The sequence below is a fragment of the Thamnophis sirtalis genome, unplaced genomic scaffold (assembly GCF_051295495.1).
Source record: "Thamnophis sirtalis isolate CommonGarterSnake01/CBP01778 unplaced genomic scaffold, rThaSir2_p1.2 scaffold_6, whole genome shotgun sequence".
Taxonomy (NCBI): Eukaryota; Metazoa; Chordata; class Lepidosauria; order Squamata; family Natricidae; genus Thamnophis; species Thamnophis sirtalis.
Genome location: NW_028261386.1, coordinates 103,722,277 through 103,745,567, shown reverse-complemented (window position 1 = coordinate 103,745,567; position 23,291 = coordinate 103,722,277). Strand labels below are relative to the sequence as shown.

At 33.7% G+C, this 23,291-nt stretch overlaps 1 protein-coding gene across 1 annotated transcript; it reads right to left on the bottom strand.

Moving 5' to 3' along the window:
• Positions 1-350: 350 nt before the first annotated feature.
• On the bottom strand, positions 351-21,708 carry HDAC2 (histone deacetylase 2). Its single transcript, XM_014051544.2, has 14 exons — positions 21,498-21,708; positions 17,299-17,411; positions 16,258-16,375; positions 15,306-15,380; positions 14,376-14,514; positions 10,910-11,051; positions 8,123-8,215; positions 7,933-8,041; positions 5,972-6,112; positions 3,629-3,737; positions 2,879-3,009; positions 2,020-2,175; positions 1,168-1,225; positions 351-737 (listed from the first exon to the last, which is right to left on the bottom strand). The coding sequence occupies exons 1-14, from the start codon at positions 21,547-21,549 to the stop codon at positions 707-709; spliced, it is 1,467 nt and encodes a 488-aa protein (XP_013907019.1). The 5' UTR covers positions 21,550-21,708; the 3' UTR covers positions 351-706.
• Positions 21,709-23,291: the final 1,583 nt, after the last annotated feature.

Sequence of the window (23,291 nt, the reverse complement as noted above, 5' to 3'; positions counted from 1 at the left end):
TGGCATAGGTGATGTTTAGATGTTACATCTGGAATGCTCACCTGATCTGCCATTCCCTCCTCCCCCAAAAGTAGGCTATGATTGTCAGCAGAAAGAAAAATTCTGGTTTGCAGCTGTATGGTGTACGCTTCCACATAATCAAAGACTGCATTGATTTGGGGAACTAGAAAACAAAAACAAAACTTTCCTACTAGAAGATAGATAAAAAAACGTACAATTATTTTAAAGCCGGGGCATTAACCAAAATATTGTTCACCAAACTCAATTTCAAGGTTAACCAAGCTTTTTCATAACAATAGTGTAATACATACATTTGTATATACTACGTAATAATAAACAAATCAGCCAAGTACAGTTTGTTTGTTTTTTAATAAAGATATAATTACAAAAAGGGGGATAAAATCAATCCGGGAAAAGGGAAATTTTAATAGATCAGTTTAGACGTTTAACTACATCTTAACTCACATCCATTTTAAATAGTATTACATAAAGCCTGGTGGAAGGAACAAATTTTGTATCATAATTGGGGAATTCACAATACAAGTTGCCAAAAATCAAAACACAGTTGTTTGAAAATAAATATGCTCCATGCCAAATTCTACTAAATGAAAATAAAAAGTCTCTTCCAGTACGAAAAGCTTCTCTTAGTATTTTTTTTTCAGTATGGTATTGGGTCCTTTGATTGACATACTGTAAGGCTTTATGTTCAAGGATTGCTTAGCTGTTCTGATTTTGTGCTGGGGGGGCAGAAAGAAAGAAGTGTTATTAGTGTAGGTCACATGTTAATACTGTGTTCATTTATTATGCAAAAAATGCAGTCTGGAATCTGAATGCAGGCACATCCTTTCTGTGCTCTCAAAAGCCCCACAAATGGTTTTTGCTGAAACCTAGACTCATTTTTTGATTCTGGAGAATTTTGATGGGCCAAAGTGAGCGCTTTAAGCTTGATTTATGTTTAAGGAATTTATTTCACATTCAGAAAATTGTGGAAATTGTCTCCAAATGGGAATGGACTGGCCTCACCCATTCAAGCATACACTATAAACAAATGCAATTGTTACCAATACAGGATTATTGTAATTTATAAGGGGAAGTAAGGGGCAGATAATTAACATTTCAATAACATTTTAAAAGCGGATGTAGACTTTTCAGATGGAACATACTTACCCTTTGGTATCTACTTTCTCATTACTGTTATCTTTAGATTTGTCTTCTTCTTTAATATCTAGAATTAAAAAGTAGCAGCAATTTGCAAAAGCAGTATAATCAGTTATATAATGAAGAAATAATCTTCATTCAGTTTTAAAGGACTCTCAGGTAAATAAATATAAGATTGCAGCTCACATAAAACTGAAATTTCCCCTCTGAAATTAGCTATTAATTTCACAATCAATGTATATGCATTGGGGGTAATCTAGAAAATATGACAGCTGACTTTAATATGTACTATAACAGTATTACAATTTTTTTATGACCTAAGCTAAACCTATGCACTTTTGGATCCCTCCTCTCAACCCAGGAAGGCAGCACTTGCAGTTACTTTGGTTTAAGTCATAAAGTGTGCTTTAGCTAGATATTATCATAAAAAGTGTACTTCATTTAATCAGATGAACAAAGGAGGGTTTCAAAGGTAAGACAGAATTAAATGTTGTAACCCGGTGGGTTGTTTTTTTTCTGAGCTACATACATGACTGGAGGCCTGAAACATAGGTATTTTGTATTTTTTTAAAAAATTTTGTACAGCTTTGCATATGAGACAATCTTCCAGGAAGCAGGTAAAATAGGATCTAAGACCATACTCTTATTTTTGCAAATATGAGCATAATTCTTTACATCTTTGTCTGAATGTCTGGTAGTTTAAGAGAACAGATAATGCCTAGACAAATTGTCTAGCTATTTATTCATTCAGTTGAACATTTGAAAGGAGCTATAATTATATGCAAAACAAATTACAGAATTAGCAGTGAATTTGGTATGTTTAGCTTAACAGAAAATGTATTTAATTTAGCATTGACTTACCAGCTTTTTTGTCTTCTGCCTCTTTCTTGTCTTCTTCTAAGCGTGCTTTTTTTGCTCCTTTCTTATGATCTGTAACATTTCTGCGTCCACCTTCTCCTTCGTCTTCAGAATCAGAAAATTCTTCATCACAGGCTATCCTCTTATCAGAAGCACGAACTAGAAATAATATGGGCATTTAAAAAAGAGATTATTCCAAGTTTTCATATTTCTTCAAAATGTTACCTGATGACATAAAGGCTCTTCAGCAATGACAGTATTTAACAACAACCAAAAAAAAAGGCATGGTAACCTGACACTTACTGATGTAGATAACTTCAACTGTCTTGTACTCAATTGTGCTCTTATAGTTTTTATGTTCAAGCTATCCCAGAAGGTCTGAACAAACTGAATGAATTTTTAACACATTACTATTATTAATTGATAAGGTACTTGTAATCTGTTCTCCCAAGAAGCCTCATTCACATAACCACCCTCCATCCCTATTTAAATGTTACATCAGTTAAGCCATTCCATGCATCTGATGAAATAAGTTGAAACTCATAAAGCTTATGTCTTACAATAAAATTTATTGATCTTAACAGGTGCTACCAAACTCTAAATTTTGGGTTACTATGGAACAAATGGCTGTAAAAGGAAACAAAACCATTATGGGAATACTTTTAAACCAGTCCTGACATATCATTTTTAAAAGCAATTATTTATTTATATCTATTCACAAGCAATTACAAAGAAGCAAAGTGACTTTTTCTTCAAAAAAGCAATTGCACTAGGATTGTGGTTATTTTCTCCCCAAAAACTGGAAGCAAAATCCAAAAAGTCAAGGCCAACATTTTAAGCATTACCTATACAATTTACTTACTAGAGATACGTTTGTCTGGATCTTCGCCATCTTCATCACCACTGTCTTCATGAACGGCATCTTCTGGAATAGCTTGCATCTGCACACCAGGAGCATGGGGCAGCATGCGCAAGTTCTCAAATAAACGCTGCCTGCAAAAGAAAGCAGTTTACTATGAAACAACTTTGTTTCTGTCTTTGAATTTTTTAACTATCGACAATGTTAGCTTTCTGATTGCGAGAAACTATTAGAAAAGTAAGTTATATGGCAATAGGACTTCACAGAATAGAAATTCACAGAAAAAAACTGACTAATGTAACAAATGGGTGTTCTGTAAGCATAAATACACCTGCATAAGTGTTCATACAATTTTAATACAAGCTTTGAACAATTATCCTGTTTTCAATGTTCAATGAACTTCCTGAAAATTACTAATGTAACTTTATAGTGATAACATATTCCAGTTTTCAAAATAATATGCAAGCTATGAACATTAATGATAAAAAAGATTTCTGAGCCTTACCAGACTTTACTTTCTAAGCAAAAAAGATTTTAATACAGATGGGCCTCAGTTTAGAAGAGGAAAAGTGATATTTCTTACAAGTTACTAAATGGATAAACTGTCAGTTTTCATTTTCTATACTATTTCAGACCCCAGATGTAATTAGCAAATCTATTATCTTGCCTTCTATTATTTCTGATCATTTAATAAAAAATTACAAATTTTCACAGCATTATTGTTTTTATTAAAAATAGGACATTAATACTTACTTAATCTTTTCCATATATTCTGGAGTGTTCTGATTTGTCATGTTTGATGGGCTTATATGCAGTTTGAAATCTGGTCCAAAGTACTCAAAATAATCGTTATATGGCAATTCTGTTAAAACAAAATTGAGACATAATTTTATTTTTATTGTTGAATTCCTAACAGACTTACAGATCTTACTAGTATATTTGAAAATATTACTATAAAAATTTTCAGTTATCAAAATAATAAATGCTATGATTTATTCTAGAAGAAACAAGTAAAATATATTATAGTTCAAAATTATGGTTTGCTTCAATTAGTGTTATATTATGTACATGCAGAATATTTATATTCTGTAAAAGAAAAAGAAAAATAGTGTCTGCAATGTCATAGGAAGTGATTTTCTTCAGTCATGTTTTTGTTTCAACCTTTGACACCTAGAATTTTGGAATGTATTCATTTAAACACTAAGTACATGCATTCATTTAAAGCTGTACAAGTATAATATGAGATAGAATAGGAAAGTTCTTCAAAAGTGATGCTTCCAAACATACACCTCTTTTGAACTACTAAAGCTTAAAATAATGAATCTGTATGGTATTACGCCCAAAAGACTTTAAATAATTCAATTAAAATATTTACTTCAAAAATTGGAAATGCATTTTATACATAGTACCACACACAGTCAGTTTGATTTAGTGGTTAAAAGTGCTGGAGTAAAAAGCTGGGAGAATAGCAGTGTTAATTCTGAGTAAAGCATGGAAACCAGCCAAGTGACCAAGTCAGTCATTCCCTGAAAAAGGAGGCACTGACCAAACACATCTGAAAATGTCATCAAGAAAACTGGATGGTCATTTCTATATACTGACTGGAAGAACTTAAATAATTAATTTTAATCACTGTCTAAAGTTATGAACGTAATTACATACAGGATTGTATGTGTTTTATTTATTTTCAATATTAAAATTATTTTTAATAAGTATTATTTTTATAAACTCTTGCATTCAAGAAACATCAGTTGAACTTTTACTCTTTAATAATTATTCAAGAAGTAAAAATTCAATAGGCAAGTAATAGTTACAAAAAGAATGTCTCTTAGTCAACAAAGGAATAATAGGAAGATATAACTCTTATAACACACACACACACCAAAATACTAAGGATGCCTTTTAAACACTACAAAATCCACTGGATTCAACGGGGAAATAAAACATATTGACATTTTGTTTGAGAACATATTATAAATATGTATTATTTTAAGATATAACACCCCCCACTACTTCACTAAAAAAAACCTTGCACTATAATTGTAACAATTACAAGTTACAGTATAAGCTTTACACTGTAAATTTAAGGATGCTTCCAGAGAGTAAGATCACTGAGGACAGACAACAAATATATATTAACAGGGGTGGAAGAATAAGAAAGATGCAGCCAAAGCACTGTTTTTCCATAATATGGCAGAGAGGTCCGGCCAACAAGACAGATTATGTTCAAAAGTTAATACCACAAATGCCAGGACTACTTTTATTGTAACAACGATAGTAACAGAATATTGCAAATATGAATTCCTTCACTTTATCTTTGTGCAAATTAGGAATGGGCTTGTTTGAGATGTTTTCTTGGTCCAGGATCAAGACCCTCCTATAGGGCCATTCCCTCCTATAGGGCCATTGCCTTGGTAGCTCTTCCTCTTGTCCTTCAAGGTCATTCCTACTGTCTTCTAAAAAACATTACCAACATTATTCAAACCCCCCAACTATTCATTCCTTTTGATTCATATGCAAATGAAATTCATATGCAAATGAACAAATGGTATGGCCAAAAGAGATCCTGAAAGAATCTTTGGAGATTATAAAGCCTTCAGTTAGAAGATAAAGAAATTGGAAGTGTAGATATTTTTGTCAGGATATTCAATTGAGGATCATGGCCCAAGAAGAGAACAAAATTCTGGAAGGTAATATAACCAGCTACAGAGATGGTGCTTGGATTCTACAAGAATTGTGTCTGTTACTTTTATGAGGGACTCAGGGGAAGAGATGAACATAGGAAGCTATGGGAAGGGTAACTTTGAAGGGTCCAGTCCCTTCTGCACAGCAGAAATGTTGAGCATAGCAAAAACCAAGAATCAAATATGTAACCAGGTTTTGGAGTCAAGACACCACAGAAGGAGAAGCAGGGCTAGAATGAGGTCTGAAGAATTTTGCAGAAAATTAGGCTTTGGGATGATGCCACTCAAAATCACAATGTACAAAATTCTTGCTGGAATTAGGAATTTGTTAAGGCAGAGAAAGTCTAAGTTGACTTATATTAATTATAACTTAGATTATTAGACAATCTGTACTTTTTAGTATAATATGTACCATTTGGAATTTCGCAGTCTAAGGCAACAGCAGTCTCATATGTCCAACATCGAGCAACATTGCGTATGGTATATCCACCTCCTCCAAGCATCAAAAGAGGCAAGTTGAAAGTCTTTACAACTTCCACACATTTGGCATGACCTGCCAGAAGTCATGGACATATAAAAAGAAAACATGCAGTTACAAAAGGCACACATATTTAATATGAAGATTACCAAATAAGGATTTTCTACATTGAGTACTCATAACTAAACAAAGCATATCTGAAATGATAGAATAAAGTGGGGGGAAGCATATAGCACTTCAGTTTTAAAATACAGGTAATTTATTGGTCTTAAGGAAAACAATCTAAAATTAAGATGATCAATAGTATTATGATTACCTAAAATGTTTTAAGGTATTTTGCATTAATGCACTGAGCTACCTGTATGTAAATTGTTTTCCAGGTATTAAAAAAGGCACAGAATTGCCCACAATTAAGTGTAACTAATGAATGATTCTCTAAGAACTATGTTCCCATTAATGGGAAAAACTTTTTAAGCATCAGCAACTTTAGATTAACATAATACTATATTTAAGGAAAGGCTGATAGACAATTGATAAATCAGCGGGTCATTGTTTGAGATATTTCCTTTCTTTAAAAAAAACAAAACAGAATGACCTCAGATGGCAAAAAAAGCAGTAGGAGCAAACACAGTTTCATCTTTCTGTTGGCTTCCTGACAGACTTTCACTGTTGGAAGCTGGCAGGGAGTGTCAGAAATGTGACTACAAGCAGCACAGTAACATAGTAGTAGCAAAGTGCCCACAACTTTGCCAAATTTCAATCTCTTGAGAGCCATGGGTTGTGGATTTTGGACACATTCTGGAATTTAGCCCATTCGAGGTATGTTGATTCAAAATCTGTTGCCCTATCACACACAATTTTACCCAAGTTTTTAAACAATCACATAGACACAAAAGACTTAGTAGTATATTAAACAGTCTGTGCCCTGTTGGGTCATTATTTCAGAGACATTTCCTTAACTAAACAGAGAAACAGAATGACCATGGGTAGGCAAAACAGCAGTGGGCGTGGGAATGACTTCCGTCTAGATTCCCCATTGAGTTTCCTTGTGGGAAGCTCCCTTCCTCCCTCCCCTTTCCAGAATTCTGGACAGCTTATTTTGTTTGTGGGAGGGTTTCAGAGAAAAACAGTGGGGAAGCCAGAAAAAATTGCAAGTCTAAGGCCAGTGGGCAGGTAAGTGTCACAGAATATTGCGTAGATGACTGCAGCAGCCACAACTTCCCTAAATTTCATTCAGTCATGTGTCCTAGATTTCGGATGCAGTCTATAAATTAGTCCATTTGAAATAACTTGATTCAAAAATGGTTGCCCTATGATGCACCATTTTGCCCCATTAAAGATTATGGAAACAAGGGTGTTAGTAGCATATAGATTTTTCTGCATGTTTATGTATATCTTTTTCTTCACATTCCATTTGACAAGCAAGCCACAACAGTCTTATATGTAAAAATACTAAAATGGAACAGCTTTTTAAGTTATTCCTTCAACTGTCTGCCGTGTACAAGAAACTACATAAACAAACAGTTGTCAATAACAGGCATTTTAAGTTTTTGGAAGGTGATACAAATTTTCAGAGGACCCATTCATTTATAAACAACACATCACAATTTAACTGTAAATTATTTAATTACTATTTTCATTCCACATAAATGAATAAATACTTTGAAAGTATCCCACTAAAACTCAATGGTTGTATATAAACAGCTACATAAGCATTACAAAATACAGCTGAAATGAAAGAAAAATGTCTGGGATTGTTTAGAATTGGAAACTCATTATAGGTCATAAAGCTGAATTCTTTAGCAAATTAAAGTTCATAAAACACTTCCACCAAAAATTTCTAACGCTGTTTTCAAGAATATGAAGCTGTGATGTTTCTGTATTTGTTCCCTTACCTTTAACAGTAAGATTAAAACATCCCAGTCGATCACCAGAGAGTGAATCGGCCCCACATTGCAATACTACTGCACTAGGTTGGTACATTTCCATCACTTTAGATATAATCTATAAAAAAGCAGGGATGTTATTAAACCTTTTATTAAATACTACAATATCTATTTTAAAAGGTGTTTAGAATGTACTCACTGGTTTAAATATTTGTCCGTAGGACTCATCATCTATTCCATCTCTCATTGGAAAGTTAACAGCATAGTATTTGCCTTTTCCAGCTCCGATGTCCTATAAGAAAAGTACGAACATAAGGCATTGCACACTGGTAGCCAAGGAGAGAAAAAAGCAGGGTATGCTGCATTTAATTCCAGATCAACATTGGCTGTTACAAGTGATTTTAAAATATTGCTTCTATATTATAGCATGTGAGAAATATCAAATAGAAAATAAACATAATGTATACCACAGAGGTATCAAACAAATTTTACATGAAATTTTTGATATACTATAAAGCATTTGATTTGTGCAATAGAAAAAAATGTACAAAAGGAGTATGTTCAGAGAAACAAACTATAGACATGTGACAATACAGAAGAATCAGACCCAGAAGCAAAATTAGGATGCAATTTATCTCAGCAAAGCATGATTTGGAATCACTGTACAGGGTAAAATACAGTGTCTTTCACCAGGAATGAGGATGGTGTAAAATACAGATATTCAGGCAGCTTAGATTTTATAAAACAACCAATTACCTGGGGATAGGGTGTAAAGTCATGGGTCTGCTCTGTCAGATGCGTAAAATCACATGCTATTTTATCTACAAGAAATGTGCCACATTTCACTAAGCAAAAGACACAAAATAATATTCTTTTATGTTCATTTCCTTTGTATTTTTATATAAATTCTAAATCCTTCATTCAGTAATTTTAACAGCTGCACTCCTTTAAACAATGGGTTACTATTCATATTCACCAGAATGAATATGAATAGTATTTATTTCCAGCGGAAATAACTTATAATACAAAAACAACGGTGTGTACCCAGAATGATCAACTTCTCAAAAATCTTTGTTTTGAACATTATTGTCCCACATCCCGCATTTCCTATTTTTTTTAAATGTAGGTTATTGAAAAAATGGAAGAGTCTTCTAGAGGAAACAGATCATTTGGACCTCTTCCATCTGGATTCAGGCCAGGCCCTATGAAATTGGCTGCTTTGGTGGCTGATGTTTGCTGTGACCTAGATGGAGGAAGTGCAACCTTACAGATCTTGTTAAAGTTTTCAATGGTATTTCATACCATCAACTAACCTATTTTTGATAGGTATTCAATAACATTTATACTCTTAATCATGTGATTTTTTCCTCAAAATCACCTGTGATTAGTATGAAGCAATAGTACCATCTTGTGGTCAGACAAGTTGAAAAGTTTCTTACAGTTATTAAACTATTGTATTTAGTTCCTATTAAAAAGGTAAGAAACTGATTTTTACCTTTTAAAAGATAAATTGCTATGAGTGCAAACATCAAGTCCATTATTAGTCTTAACATTTAATGACATCAAAAATCATCTGGTTTCTCTAATCTCAGAACACAGCCCTATTGATACTAAAGATTCAGCTAACCTAAAATGGCAAAATAAGAATGTGCCAAAAATTTTCAAAGCTTCTTAAAATATTATTCATCAACTACCAAGAAACTCTGAAGCAAGAGAAATTATCTCTGTTTTCTTAACTGTTATAGTTTAGAGACACAAGATTATGCACCCACATATATATTATTATAGCTAGTTGCTCTACTCAGAAAACTTTATCAGAACCAGATTTATTATGTCTATTGCATTTATATTTTGACTTTCTTCTACAATTTTTAACATTGTGTACATGGGTTTGCCCCAAGGTCCTTTCAAGTCAATTAATCGGCTTTCTGATCAAATAGGGACTTGAACTGAAATCTCCTTAGTCTGTCCAACAATTTAAAACACTATGCTGGCCCAACCATTGTTAGCATAATATAGCATTACTTAAGAACAAGGCCACTGTAGTTTGTTCAACAAAACAGTACTTAAAACATGATTTCATGCACTGTCTTAAGTTTTTTGTGAAGTATTTTTACTTGTTATTCTTTTAAAGTTTTTTTTAAAGCAGTATATTCAAAGGAGGCATTCAGTTTTTCTGAATGTGGGATTCTAAAAAAATAATAGCCAAGCATTGGCCTAGACTCAAATGTGTCTAATGGATTCTAGTGATACAGTAACATTTGTCATGGATACATCCTTAAATAATTATGAATTAAATTGTGATTTGACACTGGGTTATCTGAATTATTAGACCTTTGTTTTTTCCTGTATTCTGCCTTGTCTATAAATTCAAATTTCTATAGTTCCTTTATACTATTGCACAATGTAGCATTATCTCAAATAAAATGTTACCCTTTTTACAACACAGTGAGTGTATTTATTCATGTTTTATAGGAACAAAATAAAGGCATATATTTTTTAATGCTAAATATTATGTTTGTTGTCATACTAATCCTTGAAAATGAAACAATGACTCTGTTTGTATAGTTCAATTAAAATTATTGAGAAATCTTAAAGGCACCCTGGTATCTATTAGTTTTGACCTGCCATTTTTAGGTTTTCTGGGTATTTATCTTGCAAGTGAAAAATGGAGTCCAGATACTAGGTTGGAAGAACTTCACAATCACTCTAGATGCTAAAATGACTTTTGTTTAAAACGTTAGTACCCTCCAGATGCCACATCTAATATAAAAGTGTAATTACTTTTAAAATACTGCACTTCTCCCAGAAATGTACAAAAATAAGCATCTGGACTTACACTAATAATGTAAATCCTGATAAATTTTAAATGAACTTAATGGAAAAGAGAGACAGAAACTAATAACTAATTTAACTTGAAAATGAGGCTTAAGAATAGCATTTCTACAATGTTATCTTAATTAAATAAGCTTATAACTGAACTCACCCTTAAATCGCCTGTTCCAGGGAAATATTCACCATATTTATGGAATGATACTGTCATAACTCGATCTGTGGTATAAAAAGCTTCTTCAACACCATCACCATGATGGATATCAATATCAATGTAAAGAACTCTTTGATGATATCTGGACACAAAAGAAAAGAAATTAGTAAAGCAATAGAAAAAAATCTCACTGCTCTTCTTCAGAGGAAAATATGGCTAGAAAAATCCTTGATTTTCTTTTCCATCCCAGATTTAATCAATTATCTCTAATATGCAGATTTAAGTGCCACAATATAATCATATTTATCCTTCACTCAACTCCAGTAATAGAACATTTTCAAATATTAGCCTGAATGATGGCGTATATAATAGGGAGTTCATAATGTATAACTATATTGACAATTGCATGTTAAGGTTACAAAGATACAATTACATAAGGTTCTTAATTTAACTGTGTGAGATGCCTATTTTAGATTTATATTACAGTTTTTATACTTCTACTTTAAAGTTTAAGGAAGCTGTGCTATCAATTTTTAGCAGTCCTTGTGAAAGGCCTTTTTTCTTTAGGGGAAAAAAAGAATAAAGGGCTTCAGGTCATCTGCAATGATACTTGTTACCAATTATAACCACCAACGATCACGTAATGATTTATTTCTTCATCCCTTGAATTAACCCAAGATAATGGACTTAATTTTATAGGAAATCAGGACTGCCTGCTAATTATTGACACATCAGTCTCTTAAATGTAATTAGCAAGCTTTCTGCCAAACAACTATAAATTCAACTCTCAAACTGACCAATACAGAATATATGCTGGCAAGCAAAATAGGCATGTTTTACTGTAGAAGTTATACGTTAAGTATTAGCACTAGCTTGAAAAATATATATCAAGTCAAAATTAGTGCTATGTACTCCTTTTATTGATATTAAGCTTGCATTTCATTTTATTTCCACATTTTAAGTTGTAGTACAAATTAAAAACTTATACTTTAGATATGTTTTCTCTGAGAGTCCAGCATGATTTAAGTGGAGACTAATTTATGCTTACGTACTGTTTTAAACTGGTTACAGCTACTACTATTTACTTTCAGTGTAGGATTTCTGATATTGGTTAATAGTTTTCAGTTGATTTGGAGAAGATTGCTTTATTAGAAATTGCTTTTCACAAGGCACTTTTACAAGCAGGCTTATCAGGTCTTAAATAAAATGCAACGTACAGAAAAGGGCAATTCAATCTGTCTGCCTTAGAGATATGTTTCTGACTCCGCCTTTTTATGGCCAGCAAAATATTTAAATCAAAAAAATCATAACCAATTTCAGAACAGCATTAACCTAACACATTTTAACACATTCTCGATGGCTGCTTTTGAGGGAAAATTCAGAAAATATAAATCAAAATTCTATACTTGTGATGAAAAGCAATTGAATATGTGGCCAATGCTTGCTGCTGTCCATTTTATAAATCCCCAAAGCTATTTTAGTTTCTTTATAACTAATTTTTCAGGAAATTCAAATACATTCTTATACAGATGCTGTTAGCTGACTGATGTGACTAAATTTGAATGTGGCCAAGTTCTATTTTATTATTTCTAAAATTTATTTAGATTGAATCATGTGGTAAGTTGGGGGGGGGGGAATACTTTACTTTGTATTTTATTTGGCATTTAATGGACCATTGGTCAATAAGCACAGTAAAGGCTGTTTGGTATTATACATATACCCATGCATTTTTCTTTTTGGTTTTCCTTTTAATGTTATTATTGTTGGTTATTTTATAGATGAGTTAGTAACATAAAAAAGTATCTAGCAAAACTATGGAAACACACGTTTGGCAAATTCTATCAAGCTTGGAGGGGGGACTGGATAAAAATTCTCCTTCCATAAGATTCGTGTGTGTGTGTGTGTGTGTGTGTGTGTGTAATTCAAAATATAGCATTACATTCTAACATCAATTCACTATTTGATTTTTTTCTTATTCTTAAAGTGGAAGCTACTTTCTTGAATTCTGCATACAAAAATGCTACATATGACAGAAAGGTATACCCACATTAATTTTGGATGTAACTATGATAAATCTTACCAGAATTGTTGCCCCTCCTTGTACCATACTCATACAACTTATGAACAGTCCAATTACTTTTTAAATTAATGAATTTAAATTCGGTAGCCACATTTTTTTTTGTAGACACACCACTCTTTCCCCTCCTAATCACACCACCAACATATTTGGCAGCAAAACACTAATTTTCAAAGGCAGGAATTTTGCAGAAGGTTGTAAGAGTGATAGTGAAAATAAGGTAATGAAATTTTGCTTTCTTTTTACTTCCTTTTGCATTTTCTTTCTCTCTTCTTTACCTTTAATCTGCTTGCTGCTATTAGGTCTTCTGTTAATCTCAATTTTCATAGTTATATTTTTTGTTTAAATGTATATATGTTTTGCATCGTTTGACTTTAACATTTAGCCCTGTTGCTATGATGCTTCCCAGAAAAACCCCACTGCTTTAATATGAAGCTGTTGACATTATAATTATATATTAATTGCCCCTTCTATCTTTTAAAAGAGACAATAAATGTGCATATATACATTTACACAGAAACTCTTTAAACTTCAATCTCTGGTTATGGGTAATTCCTCTTGATATGTGCCCACGAATATATTTTTAAGATCCTGAAAAAGTACTGTTTAAATATACACCTATGCATCTGTGTTTATGACCATGTGTGAATTTGGTAAGAATTTAAGCATATTCTGATAATTTAATGGATAACTTGTACATTCCACTATTATTATGATTGCTCTACTCTTTATGATAATATTCATAATCTTAGATTTAAGGAGCTGAACTATCCCCACTTGTATTTGCTAATCCAAAATTAACTAACAGCTTAATCTTATAGTAACTTAATTTTGCATTTTTATACGAGACTGAAATAAAGACTTAACCAATTATGTTTGTTATGAATTCATTAAGAAATTGCTATATTACTGAAAATGATAACACCAAGTGCATAGATACACCAAAATATTTTACAGACATCAAGAAATATATGAAACCAAATTTAACTATTAAAATATTAAAATTATAATAGAACTATTATAATAAATTAGACCAACCTATAATAAAAGGTATAATGATTATCTATACTTTAAAAAAACATTCATGCCAATAAAAGTATTAATAAGAATCATCTGGTATGAAAAACTACAGCTATCACATGATTGGAGATAAAGGCTTGTTATAACTGTTCTTTCACTTTCACTAATTATAATACAGTCAGATAGTTTTGGAGCAGAGCATAACATTTTTAAATTACATTATTTAGAAAGAATCCATAAAGGAGAAACTACCAAAAACCCTTTTCCTAACTCTATTTCTTTGCTCAACATGCTCACTTTCAATGCAATGCTCATGTTTTCACCTTATTTATTGGGTAACTTATGCATATAACTGTACCAAGAACTTACTTCAATAACTCAAGAATGGCAAGCACAATATCATTGACATAACAGAAACCAGATGCCTCTGATTTCTTAGCATGATGAAGTCCTCCTGCCCAATTAACAGCCATATCTGTTTGTTGTCTATTCAATTTTACTGCTCCAGCTAAAGAAACATCATGAGAAAATGCAGTTAAAACATTTTGCAGAAATTAAAAAGACAAGATATAGTACCTAAGAAGAAAAATAACAGAATCACTTAACACATTTCTGTTCTGGTTTGAATTTCAACAGGTTGTCTTTTTAAACACTTCTGCTGCTGTGTTGCAAATCTCATACAGATTGTGGGTCAACCACAATTGAGACCAGTAGCTCTATCGTTAAGCAATGAGGTCATTAAATGAGACATTACTTGACTGTCCCACGTAGGAATGACAGTTTAGTGAATCCCATGTAGCTATTAGACAATATATATCCAACTTGATCCAAGCCATTCCCAGTTTGGTTTCATTGAGCCCCAAGCCTTGGTTCTTCCAACCCTCTTCAATATCTGCTACTATCAATGTCCCACTCCCCCCAAAAAATATCTGTCCTTTTGGCTGTCCTGCAAAGTGGCAATATTCAGAAGCATATATTGGGACAACCTGCTGCTACTGCCTCTGAGCCTCTACTTCTACTGAGGAGTGCTACCTCAAGCCCCATTGCCCCTGCATTTAGTCCCATTGATACAGCAAGGACAGCTGCCCCAGCCCATAGTCAGCCATCCAATGAAGTCCCTTTGCCACACAGGAAGACCATGCCAATCACACTAACAGGGAGAAAGGTCAGCTGAGATTTTAAAAATCTACCCAAGGTAGAACATGAAAATATACCTAAAGTAACATAGTTAGTGCTACTTAATTGACAAAACTTTGAAAAATCATAAGTAAGAAAAAGAACTAAGGAGAATAAACTTACCTACAGAACCTCCTGTTGACAGCTGACAGAACTCAAACAGTCCATCAAACACAGGACAATCTTCCCCAACATTAACTAATAAAGAAAACTTTCATTAATCATATAAAGTTCTCTCTCAAGGTACATGTATATTTTAGGTCTCCTTTGCTAATAATCTTTGACATTAAGAAACTAAAAACAAATACTAATATTCCAAGTGAGGTCATATTACCGATATCCATTTATTGTAGAAGTTAATTTTGTTTCACAATTTTACTTCACTACCATAGATGCTGCGCCTGTTGATTACTTTGCTCTAACAAACTTAATAATATATTGACACACGGAAATTAAAGAACTGCAGCTTTCCTCCTCTGCTGCATATAATAATCCTAAACTATAGATAGAAATCTTCATTTTAAATGAGTTTAATTTCATGCATTTGAAACTCTGTCATTAAGAAAGATTCAAACTAATGCTGCTAAATCCCATAGTGTTGCCCTTTATTTATTATATCCTTTCCTGTTCATGCTGGTGCTAGGGAAATAACTGGATGACTAAAGGAAATAGTTTCTTTCTGCCTCTGTTAAGTTAATGGTGATTAGAAGCAATACGGTTATTCCAATAGAAGTGCATTACTGCTTCAAAGCTCATTTTAACTAGAGAAAAAGCTGTGAATCCCAACTGAATAACTTTCAATCCTTACACTACAAAATAGTAATTAGGAGCATTTTGTTTGAACAACGTTTGATTATTCTCCATATAACAGGCAAAGAAATAAACTACTGGAAATGGTAACAATCACACCAAAATTCAATAAGTAATAAAATATTTTGTAAGTTTCTTCCTTAAATCAATTCTATAATATTGAAGAAAAATTAACTGTTTTAGAAATGGAGCTCAGATTTTCTTTGAATGCAAGACATAACATTTATTTTGCTATTCTTTTATTTAAAATCAATGGGAGACTTACATCTCTGCATTTGTTTGCTGTATTCAGACATATTGTCAGGTCTTATTGAACGAAGAAATTTGATGTATTCATCGCTGTGATATTTAGTCATTTCTTCTGCTGTAGCTTTGTGGGGACGCTAATAAGCAACAAGATTGACATGGCTGTACTACAGGAAAAGAACTAGCAGCATTTTAAGTAAAGACATATTTCAACAGACACATTAAACTGACATAAAGAAGTAGATTAATAATTTCAATTTTGTCCTTGCCACCTAAGTAAAATAGTTGCTGCACATATTTTATAATATAGTAGAAAGTAAGTATAGATTAAATACAAATATTTTTGATCATAAAAGAAAACATATATTACCAAGTATATATCAAATAATTAAAATCAAATAATAAAAATTAGAGAACAAGGCCACGAAGTCCATAGAAAAAAATCATTCTACTTTTTCCAGCAGAAAGGAAATCATTCCATGAAGTGTACAACCAATAATTATCTCCTGCACTGCCTTGCATGGGATGTCTTATCTTTTCATGGTGATACTGGGAGTTCTTTTTCCAAACTCATTTTGACTCATTCAACGTAGAACACCTTTATCTCCCCTGCTCTGTCAAGAAAAGTTTAAAATGTTGAGGTATAGCTGCTTTAATAGGCCTTTTAATTGAACCTCTCCATGAACAAAGGCAAATATCATATCAACATATTTTCTCTCTCCTCCCAGAATGCATGCTGCTACAAAACACACCTCCTATGAGCACAGTTCCAACAATCTTGATTACTTCTTTTCTTTCCCTGTCAGAGAAGGTGCAGGGTAGCTGAGATGGACTTTATTTATAGTGTTCTCCTAAAGTATTGTGGCAGGACAGATCACATGAGTTTGAAATCTATGTCCCAACAGATCATAGATTTGTTATTCTGATGTGCTATTCTAAAAAAGACTTTGTGTCTCTACAATAACGTATAATGTTTCACGGAGACAGCCTATTATTTGTAGGGCTATATTCTTTTCACTGATCACCAACTTTTAAGTGATAGCAATAAATGCATACTTACATAGATTTCCATTTTTCTGTACAAGCCATAATTTAACAATAAATTGTGTGTCATACGGATTCGGTGAGGCTTCATTGGGTGTCCCTGGCCATAATAATAGTTACCAATGTCACCTAGAACCAAAAAAAACAATCCTGTTTATTACTTTTTTGTAGCTTTGAGTTTTATGATACATTCATCAGTCATCACTTTGAGTATCACTTTGTTAGTGAACATTAAAAAAAACTAATGGGGTTTGGAAGCCTTCAGAATCTACGCAGGATTGGAAACATTGCAATTCATTTACATATTCTGGACACTGGAAGAAACAGTGATAGCTGCCAACAATTGATGACTTAAGAGTGTTTGAAACAGAATTATGGCACAAGCTGTGTTACTACTTGCTGCCATTACCATCTTCATGCAGACTAAATCTATAAAACTTACATAACATGTTCTTGACATTCCCAAAGAATCATATTTTCTTCTACATTCTGAAAATGCCCATGGAGTACTTTCTCTCTCTCTCGTGCAAAGATAAATGATCTATGTAATCCGCATGTGCAAAATATTATTTTAACCTAAGGTAAATATTAATCCTGGTGATATTCTCATCTTACATTCAAAACAGGTATGTTTAACAAAAGCTGTAAACTGCATTTAGTTTCTTCAATTAAACAATAAGTATATAAAATAAAGTGATAAATTGATGAAATATACTATTATCCTTTTAATTCTTAAGTCCTAATCAATACAGAGAGTTGATTAGGTTAAATCAGTACAGGTTGATTGTTTAACAAGCATTTGCGGTCACAATGGCTCTGGAACAGGTGCTTTGTAGCCTGTAAAGCATTTCCAGATGTCATGAAACATTGAGTTGCCCTCCACTCAAATTACTATAATTTGGGGACTTGGCAACCTGTTCAAATGTACAACTGATTACCTAGTGTTCTGTGATCATGAGAATATTTGCAATCTTCTCTGCTGGCTTACTCAGAAAAGCAAACTTTTCACCTGGGAAGCCAGCAGGGAAGGTTGCAAACAGAAGGAATATTAGATATGGTGTGTTCCCCTAACACACTCAGAGATTTTCCCTCCTCTCAATGCACAGAGGGAAAAAATCATGCTGTGCAGTGGAAGAAGAGACCTCAAATCTGGTGAAAAAGCAACAAAATCCAATGTTCTGAGCCTTTTGATATACTGGTGTTCTCCAGCATTTTCCCCTCTGGAGGGGAAGCATCCTGCCTGCAAACATTTTTTTTTGTAAAAAGTTTTTTTTTAAATTTTTAATCTCATACATTCTCATAGTTATTATTCACATTGTGTATTAACAATTTTGAACATTCATTTTCCATATAAAAATTAAAATACATAATCGGGATTGCTTTGCTTACCATCCCATACACCTATTTTATTTTACCACAACTCTACTTTTCAGGAATTTCAGTCACTATGCAAGTGAATTGTTATGTGAGTCACTATGTGACTGGAGCCATTTACAATCATTTTTACTCTTGTCATTAAGCAAATGAGGCTTTTCCTTTGATATTGCTTGTCAGAAGACAGCTGGGAAGATCACAAATGGTTGCCTGTATCAAGAGTGCGGTGACCTGACAAAGGAGGTGGTGCAACAGTCATAACTTTGAGGAATATTGCAAGTCATGTTTTTCAGTGCCATCATACTCTGCACTATCATTAAATGACTAGTTGTAAGTCAAGAACTAGGTATATTGTATTTGCAAAGTTTTGCTCAGTGATCTGCATGGAATTCTTGGTTTTAAAAGCCTACCAAGCATTTATTTGAATTGAAGCTAATGTATTTACCCATTCATTCTAAGTTCTTTAAACAAAACAATGATTTGAAAATAAACACAACAATAAAGCTGTTTTATTATTTTTAGGAAATTACTGAAGGGAATTTTAAGTAAAGAATCCAAAAATAGATCAACTTTCTTTCTACAACTTAGCATGCCATTCCACATTACAAGTACAACAATGTATTATTATTTTTAGTGTTAGAATGAGGTAAATATGCAATGAATCAGACTCAAAAAGTATTATTTTGAGTCTCAATTTCATAATACTGAGTCAAATGTAACATAAAAGGTTAATTTGTATATAATAGTTTTTTTCCCTAACTTCTGTTTCTTTACTTCTCCAAGAATTCTTATTATGTGCCATCAAATTAGCAAGAATTCTTAGTGACACTTTCTCCACGGAAAGTGTCACTTTCTTTCAATTCCAGCCTTCAGGTTTTCCAGTGGTGCAGCCACTACTGCATGATAGGCTGTGCAGAGGCAACTGCCTCTGGTACATCAGGCTGGTGATTTCCGAAGATTTTAAAGTTTTATATACGCTTGTTTATGAACCAGTATGCTAACCTGTATTTCTGAAAGAATATTACATTTATTCTTAATCACTTTTGAGTGAGAAAATGGATTATTCAGAATGAACTAGTAGCAATATATACCACAAAGAGACAAGGAGTAAGAATAACAGTGAATATAAAAGAAACAATGAATCCTGCAACCTGTTGTCTGGGTTCTTTTTAACATAGGTTTAATGTACTTTCAGAAGAGCCATGGTCACAATAGCCCAGACTAACTGGTCACAACCACAAAGAATCAATAATTCAGGAAATATGAAAGATAGCTATATCTTAAATCCTCAGTACTCACCTATGCTCCCACAACCCTGCCCCACCACCCATTAAGGAGAGTATTTTTCCCATTAGCAGCCAAGAGGAAAAACAAAGTTAGGAGAATCTGCATTTGATTTTCTTGAAGATATAAGGGCAGCAAAACACAGTTTATGGCAAAATATTATTCAGGAGATTCAAGGACTGGAGGATAACTTTTTAGCTTGATCATTAGGAACAGCCCATCTTTAATTTGTGTCCTACCATCATTATTCAAACAGCAGTTACCTGTATCTCATATCACTGTATTCCTATTGTGAAAATCTATTCTGAGAATATTTGTTTTCAATTAAGGTTTTAACAATTCTTCTAAACAGATAACTTCTCAGTAATTTCCTCATAAAAACACTTTTTGCCCATTCTTGGAGTCTTTGCAAGCAGATAGTTTTACTATTCTTTTACTTAGTTTGTGAGGTTTGATCAATTTATCTGAGGAAAAAAAATGCTATTGGAAAAATTCAAACTGAAATATTTGATCTTCTATTGATTAGCTCAGATGTCCCATTATATATTCTGATTCACCAAACACCTATTTTTTTTTAATTTTGGGTATTAACATAAAAATACCTGGAGTACATCATTTTTAATTTTTGCGTTTTGTAATGGACTTGCTCAAAAGCTTTCTCTTGTACTTTTTGATGGGACACAATCTTACATTTCTCCTTTTAATGGGAATTAAAAATATTTACCTTCCTTTTCAAAAAACAATCTGAAAACTTTTAGAGTTTTACATCAATCTTTAACTGCCCAAACATTAAAAAGTTAATGACCAAGAAAATATCCTATTAATTAAAACAATTCTCCCTGCCAGTGGTATTTATTTTGCATTCTACTGGAAGGGAGAGGGCAAGAATCAGGAAAACAAAACCTTTCACAGCGTTTCGGACTATAGAGCGCTGCATTTTAACACAGGTTTATTTCTGCAACCTTGAGTTCTCAGTCCCATAACGACAGGGAGCAATTCCCATTTGAAGCAGCGAAGGCGTTTATTTCGGATTTATGGTCAAAATGGAATAACAACAAAATGGGAACGGTGGGGGGGAGGGGAGGAATGGCAAAAGAGCCACCGGTTTTCCATACAAGGTTATGCACGGACTTTGCAAAATAGCTATTATGCATCTCAACTTAATAATGGAATGAATGGAAGAAAGATTGCAAGAGTTAAAAAAGGGGGGGCGGAGAAGAGCGGTGTGACCAGAAATCACAAACGAGACGAGCGGCCAGCGCGTCCCACATCCAAATGCACGCTAGGCAGACACAATAGGTAGAAGCAACAGTACCAGACAAACTAGGGGGAGGGGCTGCCTGCGGCGCGTGCGCCGGAAAAGAAAAAAAAGAAGGCGCGCGAGGACAAGAGGGTATATGGGAGGGGCGACGCGAGGAGCGCAACCAACGAACACCCTTCAACGATTAAAATTGGGGGGGCTGAGGGGGTTTGAAGTAGACAGATAGAAGGACAGCAGCTCTTGGGCATATTACACCCCTTCCCTTGCAGCCCCGCCCCACTCAGCCCTTCTCTCACCGTCATAGTAGTAACAGACTTTCTTCTTGCCGCCTCCCTGACTATACGCCATGAAGCCGTCTGAAGGAGGCTCCCTTAGGGCGGGCGAGCGGGAGGGATAGGTTCGATTCAACACAGGACCGAAGCCGAACTATCTGGGAAGGCAGCGAACGGCACAGCAACACGGATGCCGGAGCCGGGGACAGCGTAAGGGAGCTAGGGCCCCGCCTCTTCCAGACGTGACTGCTGTCAGCCGAAGGAACCATTGAAGAAGAGGGGAGGAAAGAAAGTTTCAGCCTCGTTTCACATAGTTTTATTTTAAAAAGTTACTGTTTGACCACAAAGTTCATAATATATTGGGTCAAGTTAGTTTGTGGGCGCTACAGAAAATGAAATGGGAAGACTGGCGCCCAGTAGAAAAAAAATGTAGGCTGCTTATCCCCCTTCTCAACATGGATGTATTGGTATGGTCTGCGTAAAGAAGCAGGCCGCTCTCTCCGCTCTGCCCATTTTAAACAGAACGCTTGTAAGGCGCATGTGCAAAAGCTTCTTTGGGTGGTAACAATACTTTGGGCCCTACATTGTACTAAATAAAAAGTTAATCTTTCCCTCTGCTCATCAGATAGGAAAGAGGAGGACTCTGTTTTGAGCTAAAAGGGAGTGAGAATTAGTGGGCAGTTTATGCTCCAGCTGTGATGGGAAAAAAAATTAAAAAAGTTTCCAGGCATGCATCTTGTGCTTTAGTTTTTAAAAAAATCTATTTATGGACTTCATATTTGCATTCTCTTAAAGCTTCAGTCAATAACTCTTTTTTAAACAATACATAAATTTGTGAAAAAATGAAAAAATGGCATAAATGTATTGATGAGTAATGTTATTTACTTAATTCATTTGTGCATGTTTTAATAATGGCCGCTCTTGGTAGCTTACAAAATGAAAACCCTATATACTTCATAGCAAATGAACCTATAAACTCTAAATGAATCTATAAAATCTAAAATATCACATTTTCTGGAGAATCATCTAATTGAAAATGCTCCAAGAAACAGCATTTTACTGACAAAATTAGTTCATTCCTATCTTAGTATTTGTGACAGTATTCTTTTAAATATTGCTATAGAGGAGAGTGGCAACAACTGATTCCTAAATATCAGTACAATGTTAAGGCACCATGGTGAAAAAAAACCTAACTGTATTATGGCACTTTATGTTGCTATGCAAATAAGAAACAAATTCCTTCACATTTGTAATCATTAGGTTCCAGCAATCAGATGCAATACAATGTGAAGTTTATTTGGTTTTCAATGTATAAAGCACTGAAAATCTACTTCCAAAGTAGAGGAAAAACAACGATTTTACTGTCTTATTCCTTGGTGCTGGATATGTTGAAATAACTTTAAACCTAAAGTCATTCCAGATAGGCTGAGGAAAAATACTGCTTCATATCACTTTCCTAGTTGCATAATTTCATAAGACTGTCTAACTTTTTCAAAGTCAGTTTTTCCAGAATGTCATTAATTTCTGCATAGGGATTTTGTATCCATTTTGACTACTGTATTACGCATAGGAAAATAATTGTGTATATTTTGTTTTTAGCTCCCTTTGCAGATATTAGTAAATAAATAGATACTGCTATTGTATTATCCTAGCACAGCTTTTGTGGCTTAGTAGTACCAAGGAACATATCTGGAAATTTCTAGATGAGGTCAACAAATAAAATTGAGTTTATAAACAAAATACTAAGTTCCTTTTTTTCTGAAAGCATCAATGCACCCAGTACACACACACACACACAAACACACAGGCCAGAGGGGG